The sequence below is a fragment of the Aquila chrysaetos genome, chromosome 5 (genome assembly GCF_900496995.4).
Source record: "Aquila chrysaetos chrysaetos chromosome 5, bAquChr1.4, whole genome shotgun sequence".
Taxonomy (NCBI): domain Eukaryota; kingdom Metazoa; phylum Chordata; class Aves; order Accipitriformes; family Accipitridae; genus Aquila; species Aquila chrysaetos.
The window spans coordinates 36765981-36784460 of record NC_044008.1 but is presented as its reverse complement, the minus strand read 5'-3'; the positions used below and the strand labels follow the sequence as shown (position 1 = coordinate 36784460).

Below are 18480 nucleotides of genomic sequence, written 5' to 3'. Positions count from 1 at the left end.
ATATATACCCAGGTATCTCATTTTGTCCAATAAAAGATATCTTTTCTTTACAAACTGTGCTTTGACATGACAGCAAAATATAAGTCTTATGAAGTAAGTCTCTTCTGTTGATCTCACCCACATCTTCTGTAAGTTCTGCTTCAAGGAACACTTAGACCTCAGAAGTAATTCAATACAAGGTTTTTGTAAGTAGTTAAAATCATGTCTTACAGAAAGGAACATAAAATGAGAATGATATGATTTTGGTATAGCTGAAACTCATAATCTTGCTTTAAAATGGAAAACGTTTCAGGAAGGGTGTACTTCGAAGATGTCAATGAAGTATCATGTTGGCATAGGCTAATGATTTCCTGTTGCAATATAAATCCCAAGACAATCTTAGGGGATTTACTTTCAAAGCCAGATACAATGATTCTATGAAGTTACTGCAATTATTTTCTATCATTTTAGATGTCTTGCTCTTTCTCCCAAAGTCTTTCCTCTCAAAGCTTCAATAAACAGTCTATTTATTGCTCCACAAAAAGACCCTTGTGCTTGTACTGTCATTTTTCTCTGTGGAGGAATCAAACCCGCTTTTCATTAACCACAGATCATCCATGACAAGTTGTGGCTGAACTCACTCAAGGTGCCAACAGCTCTGAAGCTCTTCGAGCACAGCCTCCATGCTGGGGCTGTGTAATGAGCTGTGGCAGTCGATGGGCTAGCAAATATCCTGAGTCCCCAGCCACGAGAGGGAGCAAGCGAACGGGGGCTACAGGCACTGTCATCACTAGATCACCCCAAGACCTAGCTGCACCTTCAGGCAATCTACAACCTGCAGCAGAGCACTCCATAAATCATCAGTGGCCCTTCCCTTTTCCTCAGCTTCCTGCAATTCAAAATGCATGTCTAAAGCTCAAAAAGCTTAATCAACATTACGAGTATAGTGCAACACTCCTTCTAAAAAGCCATACTCCTTTTCTGGTGCTCAAGTTCAAGACTGTACCAAACTCTGAAGAAGATGCTTTGATGCTAGATACTCACCTGTGTGGCAGAAGACTAAAAGGTTAATTGCTGATCTAAAAGTATTCAACACCATGTATAACAATTTCAGCTGATATGCTGCTGCATTAAAGTCACTGCATTAAATTTTAACCAGTTAATGCAAGATTACATACCTATTAGAAAAGGTATAAAAGATGATTTTATGTACCAACACATGGGTTAGAAAGGGAAAGAGAGCATCCACAAACCCCCAGATAACTTCTGTATAGATGCAACTTACTTGCACTGATGCAACTTACATTACCCGCAGAAGACTATCTTAACATCTGTAAAGGCAAAACTTCAAAATACATTTGCCATTCACTCCCCATTGGTTTTTATTATTACTATTATTATTATTATTATTATTAATTTCAGGATCAGTAGAAAATAATTTCAGATGCTACTTTTTCTGTACTGGTGAACAAAATAACTACTTCCTATTTGAAGTTTGTGCACGAGTAGCTTCTTATTCTTATTTTATGAAACTCTTGTAAAATTTTTGTTTTACACATAGAAGTATTTTCTAACCAGTCTACTGGGGTATTTTCAACTCTAAAAATTATCCACATAATATTAAAAAAAAAAAAAAAAAAAGGAAGATTAGGTCACTTAGTCTTGAAAATTCATCTAACTAGAATTGCTTTTCAAAGAGGTTTATGCTTCTGACTGACAGCAAGTAACTTTTATTTAAGCATATGAAAAACTCAAAAATAGCCTAGTGAAGTGCGTGATGAAGGATGTTGAAAGTATCTTTAAGAGCTGCTTATAAAACAGAGTACTATTTACTGCACTAAGTGCACTTATTTACATACTTAAGTAGAGAGACACATATAAATCAAAAAGCAATGGTCAGGCAACAACAAAACACAAACCAACCCTAAAATAAAATACTCTGCAGATCATTGTTGTAAAAATTGACACAGTACTTTAGTTTCAGAAATTTATGCTTTAAAGCATTCTGGTACTAACCCTTCACATTTTTTAATAATTCAGATTTATCTAACAACTCCCAGGGCAACTATTGTCATGGACTACTGTTGTTTTTTTTTTTACAGCTCTCCGTAGCTAATTCTCTACCATCTTGCCAGTGTCTATAAATACAGTGTTGAGTTTACCATACTCATAGCTTAAGAGGTTTGCATCCATACTGCCTGGAGAGGCACAATTCAAATATATCTGATCCCCAAGTATGTATCTGTGTTTCTCTACCTGATAAGCCAGCTGGCTCACTGCAGAGTTGACCCAGACTCAATGTAAGGAGGCAGTGAAAATAGTCAGAGAATTTGGGCTTGAGTACAAACTTTAGCTGAACTACAGTGATGAAGCAGGCACTTATACTACAGCAGTGAAGGACTAGAAAACAAGTTCTAATAAGCAATAAAAAGAAAACTAAGAACAAAACAAAGGGTGTAAAATGGGCTGAACACAGCAAAGTCTGAAAGGAGAACCAAGGTTCCATTCCAGTCCCATGTTCTTGAGTTGCAATGTCCTTTGCTAGTGCAATCACATCATAAAATCTCTTTGTTAAACCAGTCAGGGGCTCAGTCTTAAAAATGTCTGGTTTTTTTCATGCTATTCCAATTACAAGATTGTTCCAGAACTACTTAGAAAATGAGAACTGACCCAAATCTTCCTGTATCAGCAAAGAACAAAACTTAATCTGATCCCGCAATGCAAATATGTAAGAAACATTTTGTTTAAAAGCAGGTGGCAAGTATTTACATACTCTAACTGTTCCACTAGCTTCTGTGTGTACTCCTGAGACTATTAATTCATTTCAACACAGGAAGAAGATACTGTGGCCTCCAGCAAAACCATCTGACAGATGGCCTTTGCTCCACAGCAGCACTGGCTGGCCAGCTGTCTTACGTGATTTGTACTGTGTTACATAGCCAAGAAGAATGATCCAGTGACTTCACAGAACTTATGTCCAAATGACTCACAGTACTCTATGTCCAAATACACTTTAACTTATTTTTTTAGTGAATTCAGTGCTGTTCTGTTAGTAACTATAAATGGGGTGGGAGGTACTGTATAAACTGAGGTACCTAAGACTTCCTATTGAAGTCTGTATTTGCAAAGGCTTGTAACTGTCATGCTAACCATTTCGACTGGGAGAGGACAAGGGGGGACGTCTCTGTTTCTCATGGGGATTTATTGCTTTTTTGTTTAAGAAAACTTCAGCTAAAAGAGTTTAACATCTTGACAAGAACAAGAGTATAAAAAAAGTGCAGTTTTTTCCTCATGTTAAAAACTTTGGTAACCCCTTCTTTGAAAAGCATTAATGCCTGCAGCCTTTGGGAACTAAGAACATGTGGATAAGGAGACTGGCAAAGAAAAATCTAAGATGAATATATGGAGTGATTAAGTGGGGAAAACAGGACTTGGGGAGGGCTGAGCTGCTGGAAAGAGAAAGGTACAAAAGGGTCAAGCCTGACTGGAAAAGGATGACAATTTAGTGGATATGATTGGTGTTAAAACTTCATGTTATTCATATCCCCACATACAAAACTGAGATTTAATACCAACTTCTAATCTTATACTTCTGTTCCCAAAACACATTCATGAATATTTGTTAAACTCAAACTAAAGGAATGACTGCACGATAAATGATTTTGCCTTGCTTGTGGGGTTTAAGTAAGTATGACATAAGTCAACCCACACTAAGCAAAAAGAAAACAAGGTGCTGAATTGCTGCTCATTAAGAAGGCATCATGTGTTCTATGAGCTAAATGAGGCAGGATCCTGCCTGAGAGGGGGAAGGAAAAAAAAACCACAAAAAAATAAACCAAATGGTATGACCACATAGTTAAGCAAAGTAGTCATAATATGAAAGCCCAAAGGGAATTAAGTCCGGTCACACGGATAGTTTTAATACTGGCATTGCCCAAGTGGGTTTTTTGTGGGGTTTAGGGACTTGTTTTTATTAAAACAGTGCTTAACATAAATGTATGATCTCAGTCATTATCAACTTTGTTTCTTTCAAATAAATAAGTTTTTCTGAATGAACAATGTATTTTGCAAGGAGATGTTTTACAACTCCAGAAAGAAAGAAGCAATACCTTTCTTCTTAACTATCCAGAAAAAGGGCACCTAGATTCACTTGCATGAAGGGTGCTCTTTGAAGATGGGTTCTATGGTAAGAAATTCTTAAGCAGAGATGCAGCATTTTCCTTAAACAACTGATTAACAAGAGGCAAGAAGGTAGGTGGCCTGCCAGAGATTTTTTTATATTTTATGTTTTGCATGAACTCAAAGTTCTCATGATCACTATTCTTCTAGACGTTGTTTATGGCAGCACCTGGGCAACACAAGGAATACTGTTTCGGGGACTATTCCCCCAACTCTGTGTACAGACCCTCACAATAGTACAATACTGTAATATTAGATAGACAAGTAAATGGCTACAAATGGCTACAGCACCACACTTAAGGTATTTCTGCAATCAAGCAAAAGTGCATTTCATAAAGATTACACCATTCCTTTCAATGCAGAGCACCTGGGTTGCACCAGGAATGGAGATCTGATTGTTCTAATACAGTACAGTGTGCAATTATAAGTAATTTAAAAATTCATGTTTCAGTCACCGCACTATAGTTCTGAGAAGAAGAATTGAGACAGAGTGTAGTTTACCTTTCACCACGCATTTGAAGTCACATTATTACCTTTTGTAAAACATCTAAAGCTGTAAGCACCGCTTCCTGTAAACTTGTCAAAACTGCTTCAGTGTAAGATGGAAGGATGAAAGGGGAAGCATCAGAACTGATTGGAACTGAAACAGCACCGTGCAAAATGACACCCAGCTTCTGGAGATCATCCATGCTGAAACCAGTTTTGATGTGTTGGTAAAGAGCCGGGAATATTTGAATTAAAGCTGTAAGAAAAGGCTGGCTGGGAATGAAAGTCAATTTATCACAAGTAATTGGAGGCCTTGTACTTTCTGAACCAATCCTATACCAGCTGTTCCAGGCTGCCCACCAAAGATTCAAATCTTCAATCTCATCTGTTATTACAGGTGGTTCAGATCCATTGTATCTTCCTATTCTTTCTCCTATGGAGTCAGTTCTCATGAATGATCTGCCAAGACTAGTGGCAGTTGTTGTCCCTACCACCACAGGTACAGAAACATTGATAGCAGGTGGTGTGTCAGGTTTCTCTGAGTCTCGGACAGGAGAAACAATTTGTAAGATCTCCTGGAAGCTTTTCAGAGCAGCCAAGGAAACTTCATTATTTTTGCTGAGTGCTGCTGATTGGATGTGATCAAGAAGAACATCCCAGGCTTGGGAAAAGTCTCCTATTTAAAAAAAGAGAGGAGAAAAAAAAAAAAAAAAAAATCAACTTGGAACCAGCTTCCTATTCCCCTTCCCACCGCCCCTGTCTCTAAAAGGCTGTTCAAGTACTTGTTACTCTAATACAGAGAAATTTCATGAGGTTAGGTGATGGCTTGAATGACTTTCAGAATGTATCAGTTTAACTGTAACCAGAAAGAATGAATGTGACAGGGAAACACACAAATATGAAGAATGAAACAATATACCAATGTTTAAGTCGAATTTGCTAGTGAAAAATCACATACCACATCCCATACCAGGAAAATACATTTTCTTTATTCAGGATATTGAAACAGATTTTTCTTATACATACCAGATGCCTGTTGATTTCAGAAAGCGTTAAGTACGCACGAAGAATTACAGGTCACGTCTATATATATATATATATATATATATATATATATATAGTCTACATATGCATTCATAAAGAATTGATTTTAAAATGCTCTGATAATTGTACTGTGGAGAAAGATTTCATTTTTTGAGTTTTTCATTAAATTTAGCATTAACCTTCAATTTTCTATGTTAGTAATTACTGGGTTTGAATAATTAAAACAGCCCTGTAGTGTTTTAATTTTTTATTTAGTTTTACCTCAAGTTTAATAGAGTTTAAAATCTACTACATTTGTGCAAATGACTAATACTCTTGATAGCTATTAATGTGTTGATATCTGTATCACAAATAACCAAAATGAAATAAAACACAACTTATTTCTAGTTATATATATTAATTGCATATTATGGGATGGTGAAGATACATTAATGTAATGGGGAATTTTCTTTGCGAGCTATACATTCTTTATATCACATTTTTATTTTTGAAAGTAATTTATTTAAGTGATTCCAGTTAAACAAACCAGAAATGAAAGCTGTTTTGAAATGGTATCAGAATATCTGTTTAGAAGCCTAAACTGAAAAAAAAAACATTTTTCCGTACAAAACAGGCATGAATGCTGAATTATATTATCTAGTTCAACACATTTACAATTGTATGTAGTAATATTTTATATTTTACAATAGTTTAGTAAATGACCTAATGTTTAATTTCTATAAGGAGAAAGCGAAAAAGAAATAGGGAAAAATCAGAGCCTGAGAAAAAGGAAGAGAAAGACATAAAGATACCAAAGAGTTAAGGAAGAAAAATAAAAAACTTCAAAATGGGAAAGGTAGGATTTTAAGGAAGAAGAAGAAAAGGGGAACTCACTTCAGTTAGCTACATTAGGGACAACAGTAAAGTAACTCAAACTGTCATCTCTGTATAAGATAAACAGTGGAAGAGTATCACGAGGGGAGAAAAAGAATCACTTGAAATACTGGGTAATCTCTACATCTTTCACATCATAACAAGTCCAATCGTTTCATTAAAAAACTCCCTTTCTTGTTTTCTAAGCTATATACTTCACTGACTTTACAAGCAAGTTCCCTTTACATTGTAAGAGCACTGCTAAACTTGACACACTGATGCCACAGAGGAGTTGTAGGCAAGTGTTGCATAACCTTAGAAAGACAAGAGGAAAAATATGTTCCGACAACCAAAAGAACAGAAAAACTATTATTGTTATCAGGCTACTATAAATTAAAGCTATTTGGTACCCAGAATTGTGACTGGCGAGATTTAATCTCAAGTACCGTGATACAGAAGATGAAATTGGTACTTACAATTTTTGGCTCTAAGGAGCATGAATTAAAAACATAATTTTCATCACATTTCGGGTGAGATGCAACAGAACACACTTTTAAGCTAAGATTAAAATTCTTCCCCAGTACTTTAATTGAAAAAATATACAAAAGCAGAAAGTTTATTACTGTATCTTTCAATAACTTTAAACTATAAATTTTACCTAAAGGCTGCAGTAAGTATCTCCTGGTGTTAAATATTCTTGCAACTCCAGCCAGTGTTAATACCCACGTCTCAGCCCACTGTTTCTCAGCTGTATCCCTTGAATGATGGATGAGAATGTTGCCTCCTCCCGATTCAATCTTCTCTTTGTCAGCTGTGGTAGAAGATTCTCGAACCCTATCCAACAGGTGAAATAAAACCTGCAATAGTCAGAAAAAGAAGAAAAAAAAGCAACTTTTCAAACAACACAGTTGTATTCATGGTAAAACAACAAAAAATAGTAATTCTTCCATTATCCTTTCTGTCACTGTGTCACCTTGCAAATTCCCTTATTCTAAACAGTCTCTGCAACAGCTAAGAGCAAGAATCAGCCAACTGATGTTCACTCGAGAAAGGTTAGAAACAGCATGATCAAAACCACTGAGAACAGTGTTAGCACTAACAGAAGACTAAAACTGATGGATCTCAGTACCTCGCAGGTACAACAGGCAACAGACTCAACAACAGCCTGACTTTTTCCGTAAGGCACAACATTGCAACATGACTGTGACCTGGAAGAGGGCATTTGGCAGATCCTCTCAAATAAGAGAGCCAAAACAGAGTGCAAAGTAAAGCTTGATCTAACATCAGATGAATCCAATCACACAACCCTCAAACGTCACCATATTTTCACACAAAGGAGTCATTCATCTTCATAGGAAAGGAGCAGCCTTTTTATACAACTCCTAAGTAAGAAAGAAATGGTCAAGATACAAAAATTACATTTCATAAGAGGGTTTAAGGGCCAGAGAAAATAAACTGGGAAAAAAAAAAAAAAAAAAAAAAAGAAGATGGTATCAGACTTCTGCCACCATATTTTGCCTTTAAGAAGTCTTAATAAACTAGTTAACTGATATTAAAATAGCATATCAATTGTGACCAAAATGTGAATGCAATTTAAAAAACCTTCAGTGGAAGCTTACACATCATACCTTCCATATTACTGTGTGCCATGTTGAATGTTGCAATAAAGTTCCATGAGCACCAATAGTAGAAAACAATGTCTGCCCAGCACTCTTTCTAACTGCAGGTCGGGGATCTACACACAGTTCTCCAAGTTTGGCATACAGGCATAACCAAAGACAGTCAAATGGTGGTGCAGGGTGAAAAGGTCTATTCAGCATCACCCCCTTTTCTTCTGCCTGTTTCTGCAACACAGCTTCTTCTTTGTTTAGCTCCTTTTCAATTATTTCACCTCTTTGGAAAAAATAATCCGAAATATTCCACTACAAAATAAATAAGACATATGCTGTTGTACAGTAAAAATATTATAATGTTCTTAATGATCATGAAATAAATTGTTTCCCATTTTCACATTTAAAAGTATTTTGTGAAGTACATCAAGATATTCATTTCCCTACACTGATGGAAGAAGATGAGCACATAAATACTGCAAGGTGCAGAAAGTATTTTTCTTAGCCTCAGCTTTTAGGCCCAGTTATACATGAAATACTAGAAAGGGAAACAATGTATTAAAAATAAGATACAGGTGAACATGGTTACAACACAGCTATTTCTTCACCTAATCCTGGAGTCGTGCAGATTAAAGCTAAATTGTGCTCACGCAATTTACATATGATTCCAAATGACAGCATGGGAGTTCAATAAGAACACAAAAAATACGTTTTGGCTTTCATGTGTAGAATTGGCAACAGATAATTTTTCATTAAAAAAAAAAAAAAAGCCAGAAGCAGTATCACTGTAGGTTAATATAAAACTCACCAACAAACCAATTGAAGTTAAGCTAATATTTAGCTCTTGATTGTGTAGTCCAAAGCTTCCTGCAACTTCAACAACTATCTGTAGACAAGTACATGGCATTGTTGGAAGAAAGTCTGTCACAACCAACTGAAGACACTGGAATGCAGTCCGTATTAAGGACTCTCTTAAAAAAACAAAACAAGAACAAAACACACACACACACTCATTTCAAATTTCTTCCAGAGCACAGGAATGTTTTGAATACAATATCTCGGGAGATAGCTTTATTAAAAAAAAGAAAATATTTAATGTTTTTGAGATGACCTTGCAACATTTCAAATGTTTCAACTAGAGGGTTTTTTGAGATATAACATTAAGCTGAAGCTTCAAATTCTGACGAAGTATTTTAGTCCATGTTAACCAACTAGTGAAGCTGAAGTTTAGACTCTCCAGTGGTCCTCAGCTAGTTTTATATGGTAAAATCCACTTCTCTGTTCTAGAGTTCTAAGACTTGTTAGTTCAAATGTGTCAGCTAAAACGTTCTAAAAAAGCCACAATAGACAAAACAAAGCTGAAGTTTTAGCATGATAATCTTCTGAAGAGTAAGGTGTTCTGAACAATTTCTTGTATCAGCAGTTACAAATTACTTGAAGTATGCCAAACAGGTGGGCAAAATGTATTTTTTTTTTTATTGGGGAAAATGCATGCTAACATAATGGTAGTCTTCAATACTGTATTATGTTGGACAAAATCTTTTCAAAATATCTGCCATTAAATGATCTTTAATAAATAATTTGCCTTCAGAATTAAATTCTGAATACAAACATAAAATAAAAATGTAGCATGGAAAAGGTTTGTGAGAAGGAGCTTTCAGAAGCAGCAAGGTCATCTATAACTAAAACCTTAGTGAGAGACAAAATGAAGGAATCAAAAGGAGTGGTGGAGTGTACATAATACAAAATAGGGAAGCTGCATTTAAATTTCACTAGAGTTGGGTTTTCTTAAATGCTTAATGTTTAATGTACAAAAGAAAAAAATTCCAAAGGTTTGTAATATAGAAACTTAGTGACCTTCAGAATATATATCCCAGGAAAAAATTCAGAATACAGATATGTCAGTTACATATTTCAGAATCCTTAATAAAATAATAATTTTTTCAATTAATTCAAAATTAAAATCATAGGTGGGCCGTTTCCACTGTATCATAACAGCCAACATGATATAGAAGCCAGAGGAACGCACAAGAAACTTTACATGGACAATAATGGTATAACTGATTCTCTAATATGATGCATACTGCAGAGAGACATCCATCCTACCAGATAAGATCACAGGATTCATCACGGCTATACTCATGGAGGAAATGCTCACACACTACTTTCCCCCATAATCATTACACGATATAAAGTGAAACACACCCAAAACTGCTGCAGTTCCCTCTCCACTACAAAGTTCCAGAGGTCTGTGACCTCCAAGGACTCTAAGAGAGAAGAGAAGGAGGCAGGAAATCAAAGTATAGTTAACACTACTCATTTTGAAGAGCCGAGTTAATGGGAAAGTAACCTCTCTTTCTAATCTTCAAATGGAAGGCCGCTAGAACAAATTCAAAACAGTTCTTTTCCCAATTAATGTCCCACACTACTATGTGCTGGGAGAAAGCTTTCAAAGTCCTTCATGCAAGTGGCAACAGCAATACAGCTCTTCAAAATGTAAAATTGTCCTTAACGTTACAGGTGGCCACCAAAAATGTAAATATAAATGCAAGAAACTTAAGCTTAGTTCGAAAACTTAAGATCATATAGGGCTTCATCTATCATTAAAATAAACAGGGGCATCCCGTTGAAAAATTCTTCAAAGACAGACTTCCTTTTGTTTAGCAGGCCAGTACTGTACAATCAAGAAGTGACCGAAGTATCTATCACTGGCTCTCAAAATAGCATCTTCTGTATTTATAGCAGCTTGGCAATTAGTTCTCCTGGAAGGTAAATGGATTTCTGCCCTGGAATCCAGGATGTTCACTGACCAGAGGGAAGAGACTTGTGAAGAAAGTCTCACGGTCAATAAGTTTGTATTTAAAGTATGACAATAGTGCCCACATCTTGTGCTCGCAGCTGTAAGCGAGGCAAGAAATTCACTTGTTTCCCAAGGAAAAGGAGGCTTGCTTCATTTTTTTTTTTCCTAATGTAGTTGATATGATGCAGGCAAACAGTGCTATGTAATTGAAGAAAAGTGGATTATTCTATATGCTTTGTAGGAGGAGACTAAGATATAACATGAGATCTTAGTAACGTCTTGAGATATCCACCAGTGAGGTATGGGTTTGAGATGTAAAAGGAGCTGAATGCTGTCCTGAGGAGGAATCTGTGTTGGTTCTCATCCATCAGCAACTACAGCAAAAAGCAAAAGACATGTAGGAAACACAGAACACACAGCACCAAGTGTGGAAACAGCAGGTACCAAAGGAAGCATGGTTACCAAAAAGAGGATGCTCACAACCAAGAATGCCAACATCCCTGAGAATTTTGGCGAGTACTACTGCCACAGCAAGCAATACTGGTACATGAGCAAAATCCTTCAAGCATTTGAAGGGTCTTTAGGTGGTCTTCATACAGCCAGAACACAGAAGCTAAGGTGGGGTGAAAGCAGAGATACGCCAAAGTGAATTCTTCTGATACCAGAGTTATTTGCTGACCTATCCTAGTGTGAGTCTTGGCTAGCACAAAAGAAGGAATAATATGGTCTAAGTGTGTGGGTATAGTCCTTGGTGCTTACAGTTCCAGGGCCAGATGCTCATTTCAAAAGAGCTCCTTGCAACTTCACCTCTCACTTTCCCTTGTGGGCAAGAGGACCAGTCCAGTCACATTCCCCCTTTGTTGGCAACAGAGTCAGCTGTGTTAGTCAGTCAAGGGATTGACACACAGCAAGTAAATAATCTTCCATCCTTGTGCTACCAGCAGCTGTTTAGGGAGGAAGGCTTCAAGAAAAAGAGAGCGTTCAGAAGATGACACACACTAGAGAATACCCAAAAATTTAAGAAGAAAAAGAAACAACAGAGGAACTGTGAGCAACAGCTAAGTCATACAGAATTATCTGCAAGCACCAGAGATGTGTACAGCAGATGGTTAAGATCAAACGAATTAACGTAGAGTACTCCCCAGTATATACTGCATGCTGACCACAGGAGAGGATAGAGTGGAACAATATCGTGGTCTTCTGAAATATTAATTCAGTAAAATAAAAGTGTGCTACAGGAAAAATTAAAAACTGTATTTTTGTTGAGTAAAATTGTTCATAAGCTAAAAATGACAATGAAAATTAAGGCTATTATCAAAGTGGTTATTAAGGTTATCAATGTAAGAAAATAAAAGCAGAATTCTTTCTACTGTTCTTACTTTACATGATTTTAAAATTTTACTTCTACCACTTACCCCTGATCACTTCGGATGGCACCCATGACTCCAAGCACCAACGGCCAACCAGGTCCTAAGCTGTCACCCTGACTTTGCAAAATCTGGAGTACACACTCCAACTGCTTGATCCTGATATCAGGATGACTAATGTTTGACAGTTCTTTTAGTGGATTCAATAAAAGCAACTGCAGTCTCTAAAAGTAAACAATAAAGCATATTAAAGATGCTAAATCTTAACTGATCCTTAATTGTTTTTATGTATACTAAGTGAAAACATACAGTACCAATTGAAGATTCATTAAATGAATTCAGTAACTCATCCATTAAATGCTCAAATTCAGTGTCAGACTGACCTTTCCAAAAAACTGTTTACAAAGGATCTCAGCAGGAAATCTACATTTTTTTCTTCCCTCTCCCCTTCCCTCCCTACCCCCACCGTTCTCCAGGTCCCTCAGGAAGTAGCTACAGCGTGCTGTCACAGTTGCATAAAAACCATCGTGCAACTTTACACTCACCCAGCAGGGCTAGGCTCAAGCTTCCGACTAAAGAGACCTTGAAAAAACTATCCATTGAACCTCAGTAAATATATTTGAACATTTTATTAATAATGGACTGAACAGCTGTGACGTAGAAGGTTAGGCAATTTATTTTTTACCTGCCACCACATCACATACATACTTCTAAACATTCTGGAATTGTTTTGCACTCATGAGGGTGACCCATAATTTGTTTTAACAAACAGACATAATACTCAAGCATCTTTGTTACGCATTGAAAAAGGAAGGAGGGTAGTTCATTAGAATGCATGAGGTGATTCTCAATAGTTACATCTGAATGTTACAGCTGTAGCCTTTATAAACTCAACAGTAAAGTTGCTTTATGAATGCTTCCTATTCACTGAACTGTAGAAAACCTCCTCTAGGGAAGATTTTGATTTTATGTTCATTTTAAGTTCCAGAAAAGGAGGACAGCAGCTGCTCTTAAACTTACTTTACCTGATTTTGAGATAATGGAGGATCATGGCTGAATGTTAGTCCTGCTTTAATGAGAGAAGTTAAAGCTTCTGCTCCCCATTCTCTCATTCTGGAGTTTGGATGCTGACAGACCTGAAAACAGCAATGTTTTGTTTAAAGTCACTTTTATTTAACCAAGACTTGCATATATGCAAAATCTAAAAAAATTGATATTTTCATTATATTAGAATTAACATGCAATATTATAAATTTTTTACAACAATACAATAAATCTCTAGATGATAAAATTAGGTTTAATAGTAAAAAAATTCTTATCTTTCTGACAGACATACCTTCTGGATAAGGAAGCAATAGGAAGCAGTGAAAGACACAGAAGGAAACATAATGAAAACCACAGCAGTTCAAGCCAATACATTTTCCAAAATGAATATACTAACTACTAATTCAGATAATGATTGATTAAAAAGCACCAAACAACTCTTCAATGAATGCCTGAAACTCTCACGTTTAACTCAGCCTTAAGCTACTATAAAATTCAAAGTTTCACCTTTCATGCACTGCTTAACATAATCAAGTGAGGAAGCACGACAGTATCCAACACAGAAAGTGTCTGCTCTTCTACATTCTCAAATACAGAAGGTAACTACATAGTGAATGTAAAATAAGCCTTACACTCCACTATTTCAAAAACTTGACAAAACAATAGCATACTCTATTTCAAGCTTAGGTTTCAAATGCATGTCTTCATTTCTCTTTGTATTCCTAATTAACTAAACCTAATAGTTTTGCCAATTACTTTTTTCAGGACAGAAAAATTAAAAACATTGTGCACAGCCATTGCATAGATACCTAGTATGAACTGTACTCCCATACCTGATGCATTACCCTCAAACAAATAAGGTAAGTCTACAGTCTCATTGACCTCTACTTAATTATTTCCACCTACCCTTCCAGCCCTAGCTCAGGTGGTCTGAGAAACCAGAATCAAATTCCAAGGCAGGATCATAAGAATGGCTGATACTGTTGGTTTGTGGACCATTCCCTTATCAGCCACTAGCCAAACTGAAAAGGAGGACAATGCAGTAGAGCTAGCTTCATGTTAAAAAATGCAGACAAGAAATAGCTACTCTCCTGTATTACTTATATTTTCGTTATCTTATATAAAAGAAGAGAGAATTTGAATTACTTCATGATGCTCTGAATCTGACCAGATAATCAGTTCCAGAGACAGGGAATGAATTCTTCCCTCAGGTTGTGTTTAATTGAATTTGCAGCTGGTGTTTTCTCCTTCCTTATTCTACCTCGACGACTTAGGTTTAAAAGGAAATAAGGCAGTACTTGAAAAGAAATTGAAATAGACTGTGTATTTCCTACAAAGCAGTGGCAAATACCCACAATGGATAACAGGCTGAAACAGACTGCTTACTAGATGAAAGCAGAGTCTCAAGATGTGGATGGTGAACCTTATTGTCTGGGAGGGCAACAAAAGACAAGAGAAAGAGATGCCTGTGCTTTAAGTCTTTAAACCCCTAACTATACAAATTTCTTCTCCCAGATAAAAGATTATGTGGAGATGACCTCCATAAATAAGGTTAGAGATGTCCAATCCTTAACACTTTGAAATAATGCACTGGTTCTAAGGAAGCATCTGATAGCTTTTCTTCCTCATTTTCCAGAAAGTTTCTCCTTTACCCACTTAAATCGAGCCCTGTTCTTGTATTTCACTCTTCTACATATCTGTGTAGAGAACTAAAACTTTAGAATCACATTCCATCACCTGTTTTTAGTTTCAAATTCAAAATTTAAGATTTTTTTTTTTCCCTTGCTGAAGCATATTTTTCATGTTGAAGTTAAGATACTTAAGAAATTGATATAGGACTATGACACCTATTTTTCTATTTGTACAGCATTCTCTTAAAGAGACTATTCAAAAAGTTGGCTTAAACATTTTTTAAAACAAACAAACCCTTTGTTAGTAAATCTAATGGCTTCAATCTATCTGGTAAGGACACAAAAAGATATCTTAAAATCTTCCTAGATATTTGTACTATGTGAATCCAAAGTGAAACTTGTTTGTGTTACCTTAATTATAACACATATATGAAGTATAATAAATTGATCATTTTAAACATTGCCGTATTTAAAACGTATAAAGACTGACGGCACCAGAAAGACAAAGTCAATAAAAGATATTAAAATATTGGAATTTAAATATATAAATTCACTTTTAAATCCAAATTGTGATGCCTTCAAGTTGCAAAAACAAAGTGCATAAACCAAAACATGTAAATACAATTTAGATTTTTTTTTAAATTACACTTTAAAAATGCATTTCCACAAGATCTTTATTAATACAAACTAAGTTCTAGTACTACTGATAAAAGCAGTTAGTTACCTCCAGAAGATGACCCGTCAGAGGTCTCCAAAGAATCTCAATCCTGTGCATGTTAACTAGTCCTGTTTCCAGTAATTTAGCAACAGCAAAAAGCGATGGTTCCTTAATAAAATGGAATTTGAACACATGACTTTGAGGTAACTCAGATAACATCAGAGCCTTTCACTACATTATAATTTATACATTAAGGTACAATTGATCTCAGTGAAGTACTGTATTTTGTAGGCTGTGAACACTGTCAAAACAGCTTAGGAAGCATGGCTAGGAAGTTTCCACAGCATCTGCAGTACTTCATGAGAAGCCACAAGGGGGCAGCAACAGCATACCGTGAAGAATACTTCTTTCGTAACTGTTCATAGTTTTCTCCAAGTTTGAAAATAACCAGAGCATTGATATTCCTTTAAAAACTCTCATTTTCACATAGTCCTCCCTCCAAACAGTTTTATAACATACTTTACAAGCAAAATAGCCTTTTTCCCCATCACAACTTTTAAAGTTAAAATTATGTATCAACAAACAATATAGAGTATTTCATTTAAGAATCCCCTTATGCTTTATCTTCCATTGACTTCATAAATGCCCTTCAGGAATATTATAAATTTCCCATTCATCAAATACATATGCAAATATCTGCAATAAGCTTATTTTAAAAAAAAAAATTTTTAAATCAACATATAGTCAAAACAACCGTTGTGCTGGAATTATTCTCTGTTCCTGTTTCTGCTGATTTTTTAATTCTCATTTGCAACTGATTTTAAACACAAACTTTGCTTATCTTAATTCATTCTCTGTTGTTATAATTGTCAAATATTATCATGATGACAGAAAATATGCTTTATCTCTAGTGTAATAGATGAAGGAAAAACTCTCAGAAACTCTCCTGTGGATTAGATTATGACTAGGAGAATATATACTCAATTTTATTCAATCACGGGGTCTTTAACCTTTCTGGGCTAAAGGTTGTTTACTGAGGCTGACAGGAATACTATAATTTTCCCAAGTAAATATGAATGATCAGGGTTTTTTTAATGTCTAAATTGTCAGGCTTTTTCTGAAGTATTTAATAAAAGAAAATTGAAATGAAAATGAGCACCTCGCAGAACATACTGTGCTATTCAGAATCCCTAACCTCTGAAATTACATGGGCTTTTAAAAATTTTATCCACCCACAATCTGATTAATAGAAACACATGACATTCCTTAGTTAACAAAACACTTAGCAGGAACATAATGAGAATGTTCAGAGAATTCAGTAACCGTATGAACCATTATAAACAAGACATTCTCTGGTTCATAATTTATCTTTTACTCTAGAGTATCAAATGTATTACTGTCTTAAAATTAGAAATAGTTAACTTAAAGGATAAATGTACAAGTCTTCTGCCTGTTTCACAAAAACATCTAAAAAGGAAATAAAGAACTCTTTTTATACCTTATTGTTTCCATAGGCCATATCCATGGCTTCCAGAGACAAGGAGCAAAGGGCATTTATTAAGTGATGTAAAGACACATCGTCAAGGTACCTGAAAAATAACAGCTATCAAAACACTGCCTAGTTTGATAAACATGCATTATTTTAATTACAAGATAAGGTTTCTTACTGTGAGCTTTCAAAAAGCCTTGAAAGTATGTTGGATATAACTGGCAGATCAGTCATAACTGCTGTAGTCAGAACCTGGAAAAAGAGACAGAAATGTGTCTTACAGATTGCAATAGAAAATACTGCATAATCATTAACTGTAAAATGAATAATCATGCTTACTGTGCTGGGCCCTTCTACAGCCCTCCCAGGTTTTAATGCACCCCCAACACCAGGCTTCAATCCCAGAATCCACACAAGATGCTGAAATACAAAAAGATCATTTTCAGCAGAAAAGCCTTTTCAGGCAGAGAGGAAACTAACATTGTGCTCAACCTATCTGGCAGCCTTCCAGTCAAACAGAATTCAAGGGAAATGCTACAGTACTTACTCAAGGCAATTCAAAGTACACCACGAGTAGAATCAAAGCTTCTTCTATTGCTCACATAAAAAAACTCAAAACCAATTTATGGCAAAAAAGCAAGGCATAAATATTTCTTATTATACCTGAAGAGTAGCCAGGACAAGTTGCCATGATGTACCAAGAACGGCTCCGTGGCAGTGAGCTAAGTTGAGTAATGTCCTCATACACTGGATATTTTTTGAAGTCAGCTAAAAAAAAAACCAAAAAAAAACCCCAAAAAACAAACGACCACAGAATTTTTATTATTCTACAACAACAGTGTTTCTAGGAAACCTGCAATTTTTTACTAAATAGCTTAAATATTACATTTGCTTTGCACTGGTGCAATGTATCTTTTTTAAAGAAGTAGTTCAGTATCTCTCCTTCTTATCTCAGTCTTATCTTGCTGGGGTTGAATACTATTTGATCACTGCCCTCTCCTCCCAGCTTCACATTACTGTCAAAGACACAAGTTCAAGTACTCCAGCTTCAAGTGCATCTTCTCCACAAAATCAGTCTATCTTAAAAAAACCAAATAAGCGAACCTTCACAAACAGGCGCATAAACAGAGCTGAGCCCTAGGGTTTTCAAACGGAATGGATGGGAGCTGCTGAGCTAAGAGTCAGATAACAAGAGTAAGTCCTCTTTACAGTTAGAGAACTTTGCTGTCCAGGGCTGTTCCAAGCTAAAAGCTTAGAATAATATTTCAGATAACCATTATTTGTAAGAATGCTGTTTATCTGTTGTCTATTTTTGAGACACATTGAGATGCAGAAAGAAGC

General features: G+C 35.8%; 1 protein-coding gene across 6 annotated transcripts in view; it reads right to left on the bottom strand.

Moving 5' to 3' along the window:
• MON2 (MON2 homolog, regulator of endosome-to-Golgi trafficking) overlaps positions 1-18480 on the bottom strand; it is a 90191-nt gene that overhangs the window by 27844 nt on the left and 43867 nt on the right. For 4 of the 6 annotated variants that reach the window (XR_005932495.1, XR_005932496.1, XM_041123816.1 and 1 more), the window contains exons 15-26: positions 17803-17907; positions 17479-17559; positions 17318-17391; positions 17149-17239; positions 15717-15818; positions 13654-13656; positions 13343-13453; positions 12366-12541; positions 8959-9121; positions 8169-8462; positions 7199-7397; positions 4692-5320 (exon numbers count right to left, since the gene is read on the bottom strand). Coding sequence is in view for 4 of the 6 variants with exons in the window: in XM_041123816.1 (XP_040979750.1) it covers positions 4692-5320; positions 7199-7397; positions 8169-8462; positions 8959-9121; positions 12366-12541; positions 13343-13453; positions 13654-13656; positions 15717-15818; positions 17149-17239; positions 17318-17391; positions 17479-17559; positions 17803-17907 (2028 nt within the window). In the remaining 2 variants the exon portion in view is untranslated. The remainder of the gene's footprint in view (positions 1-4691; positions 5321-7198; positions 7398-8168; positions 8463-8958; positions 9122-12365; positions 12542-13342; positions 13454-13653; positions 13657-15716; positions 15819-17148; positions 17240-17317; positions 17392-17478; positions 17560-17802; positions 17908-18480) is intronic. The other 2 variants (XM_030013257.2, XM_030013259.2) reach the window with 1 other exon arrangement.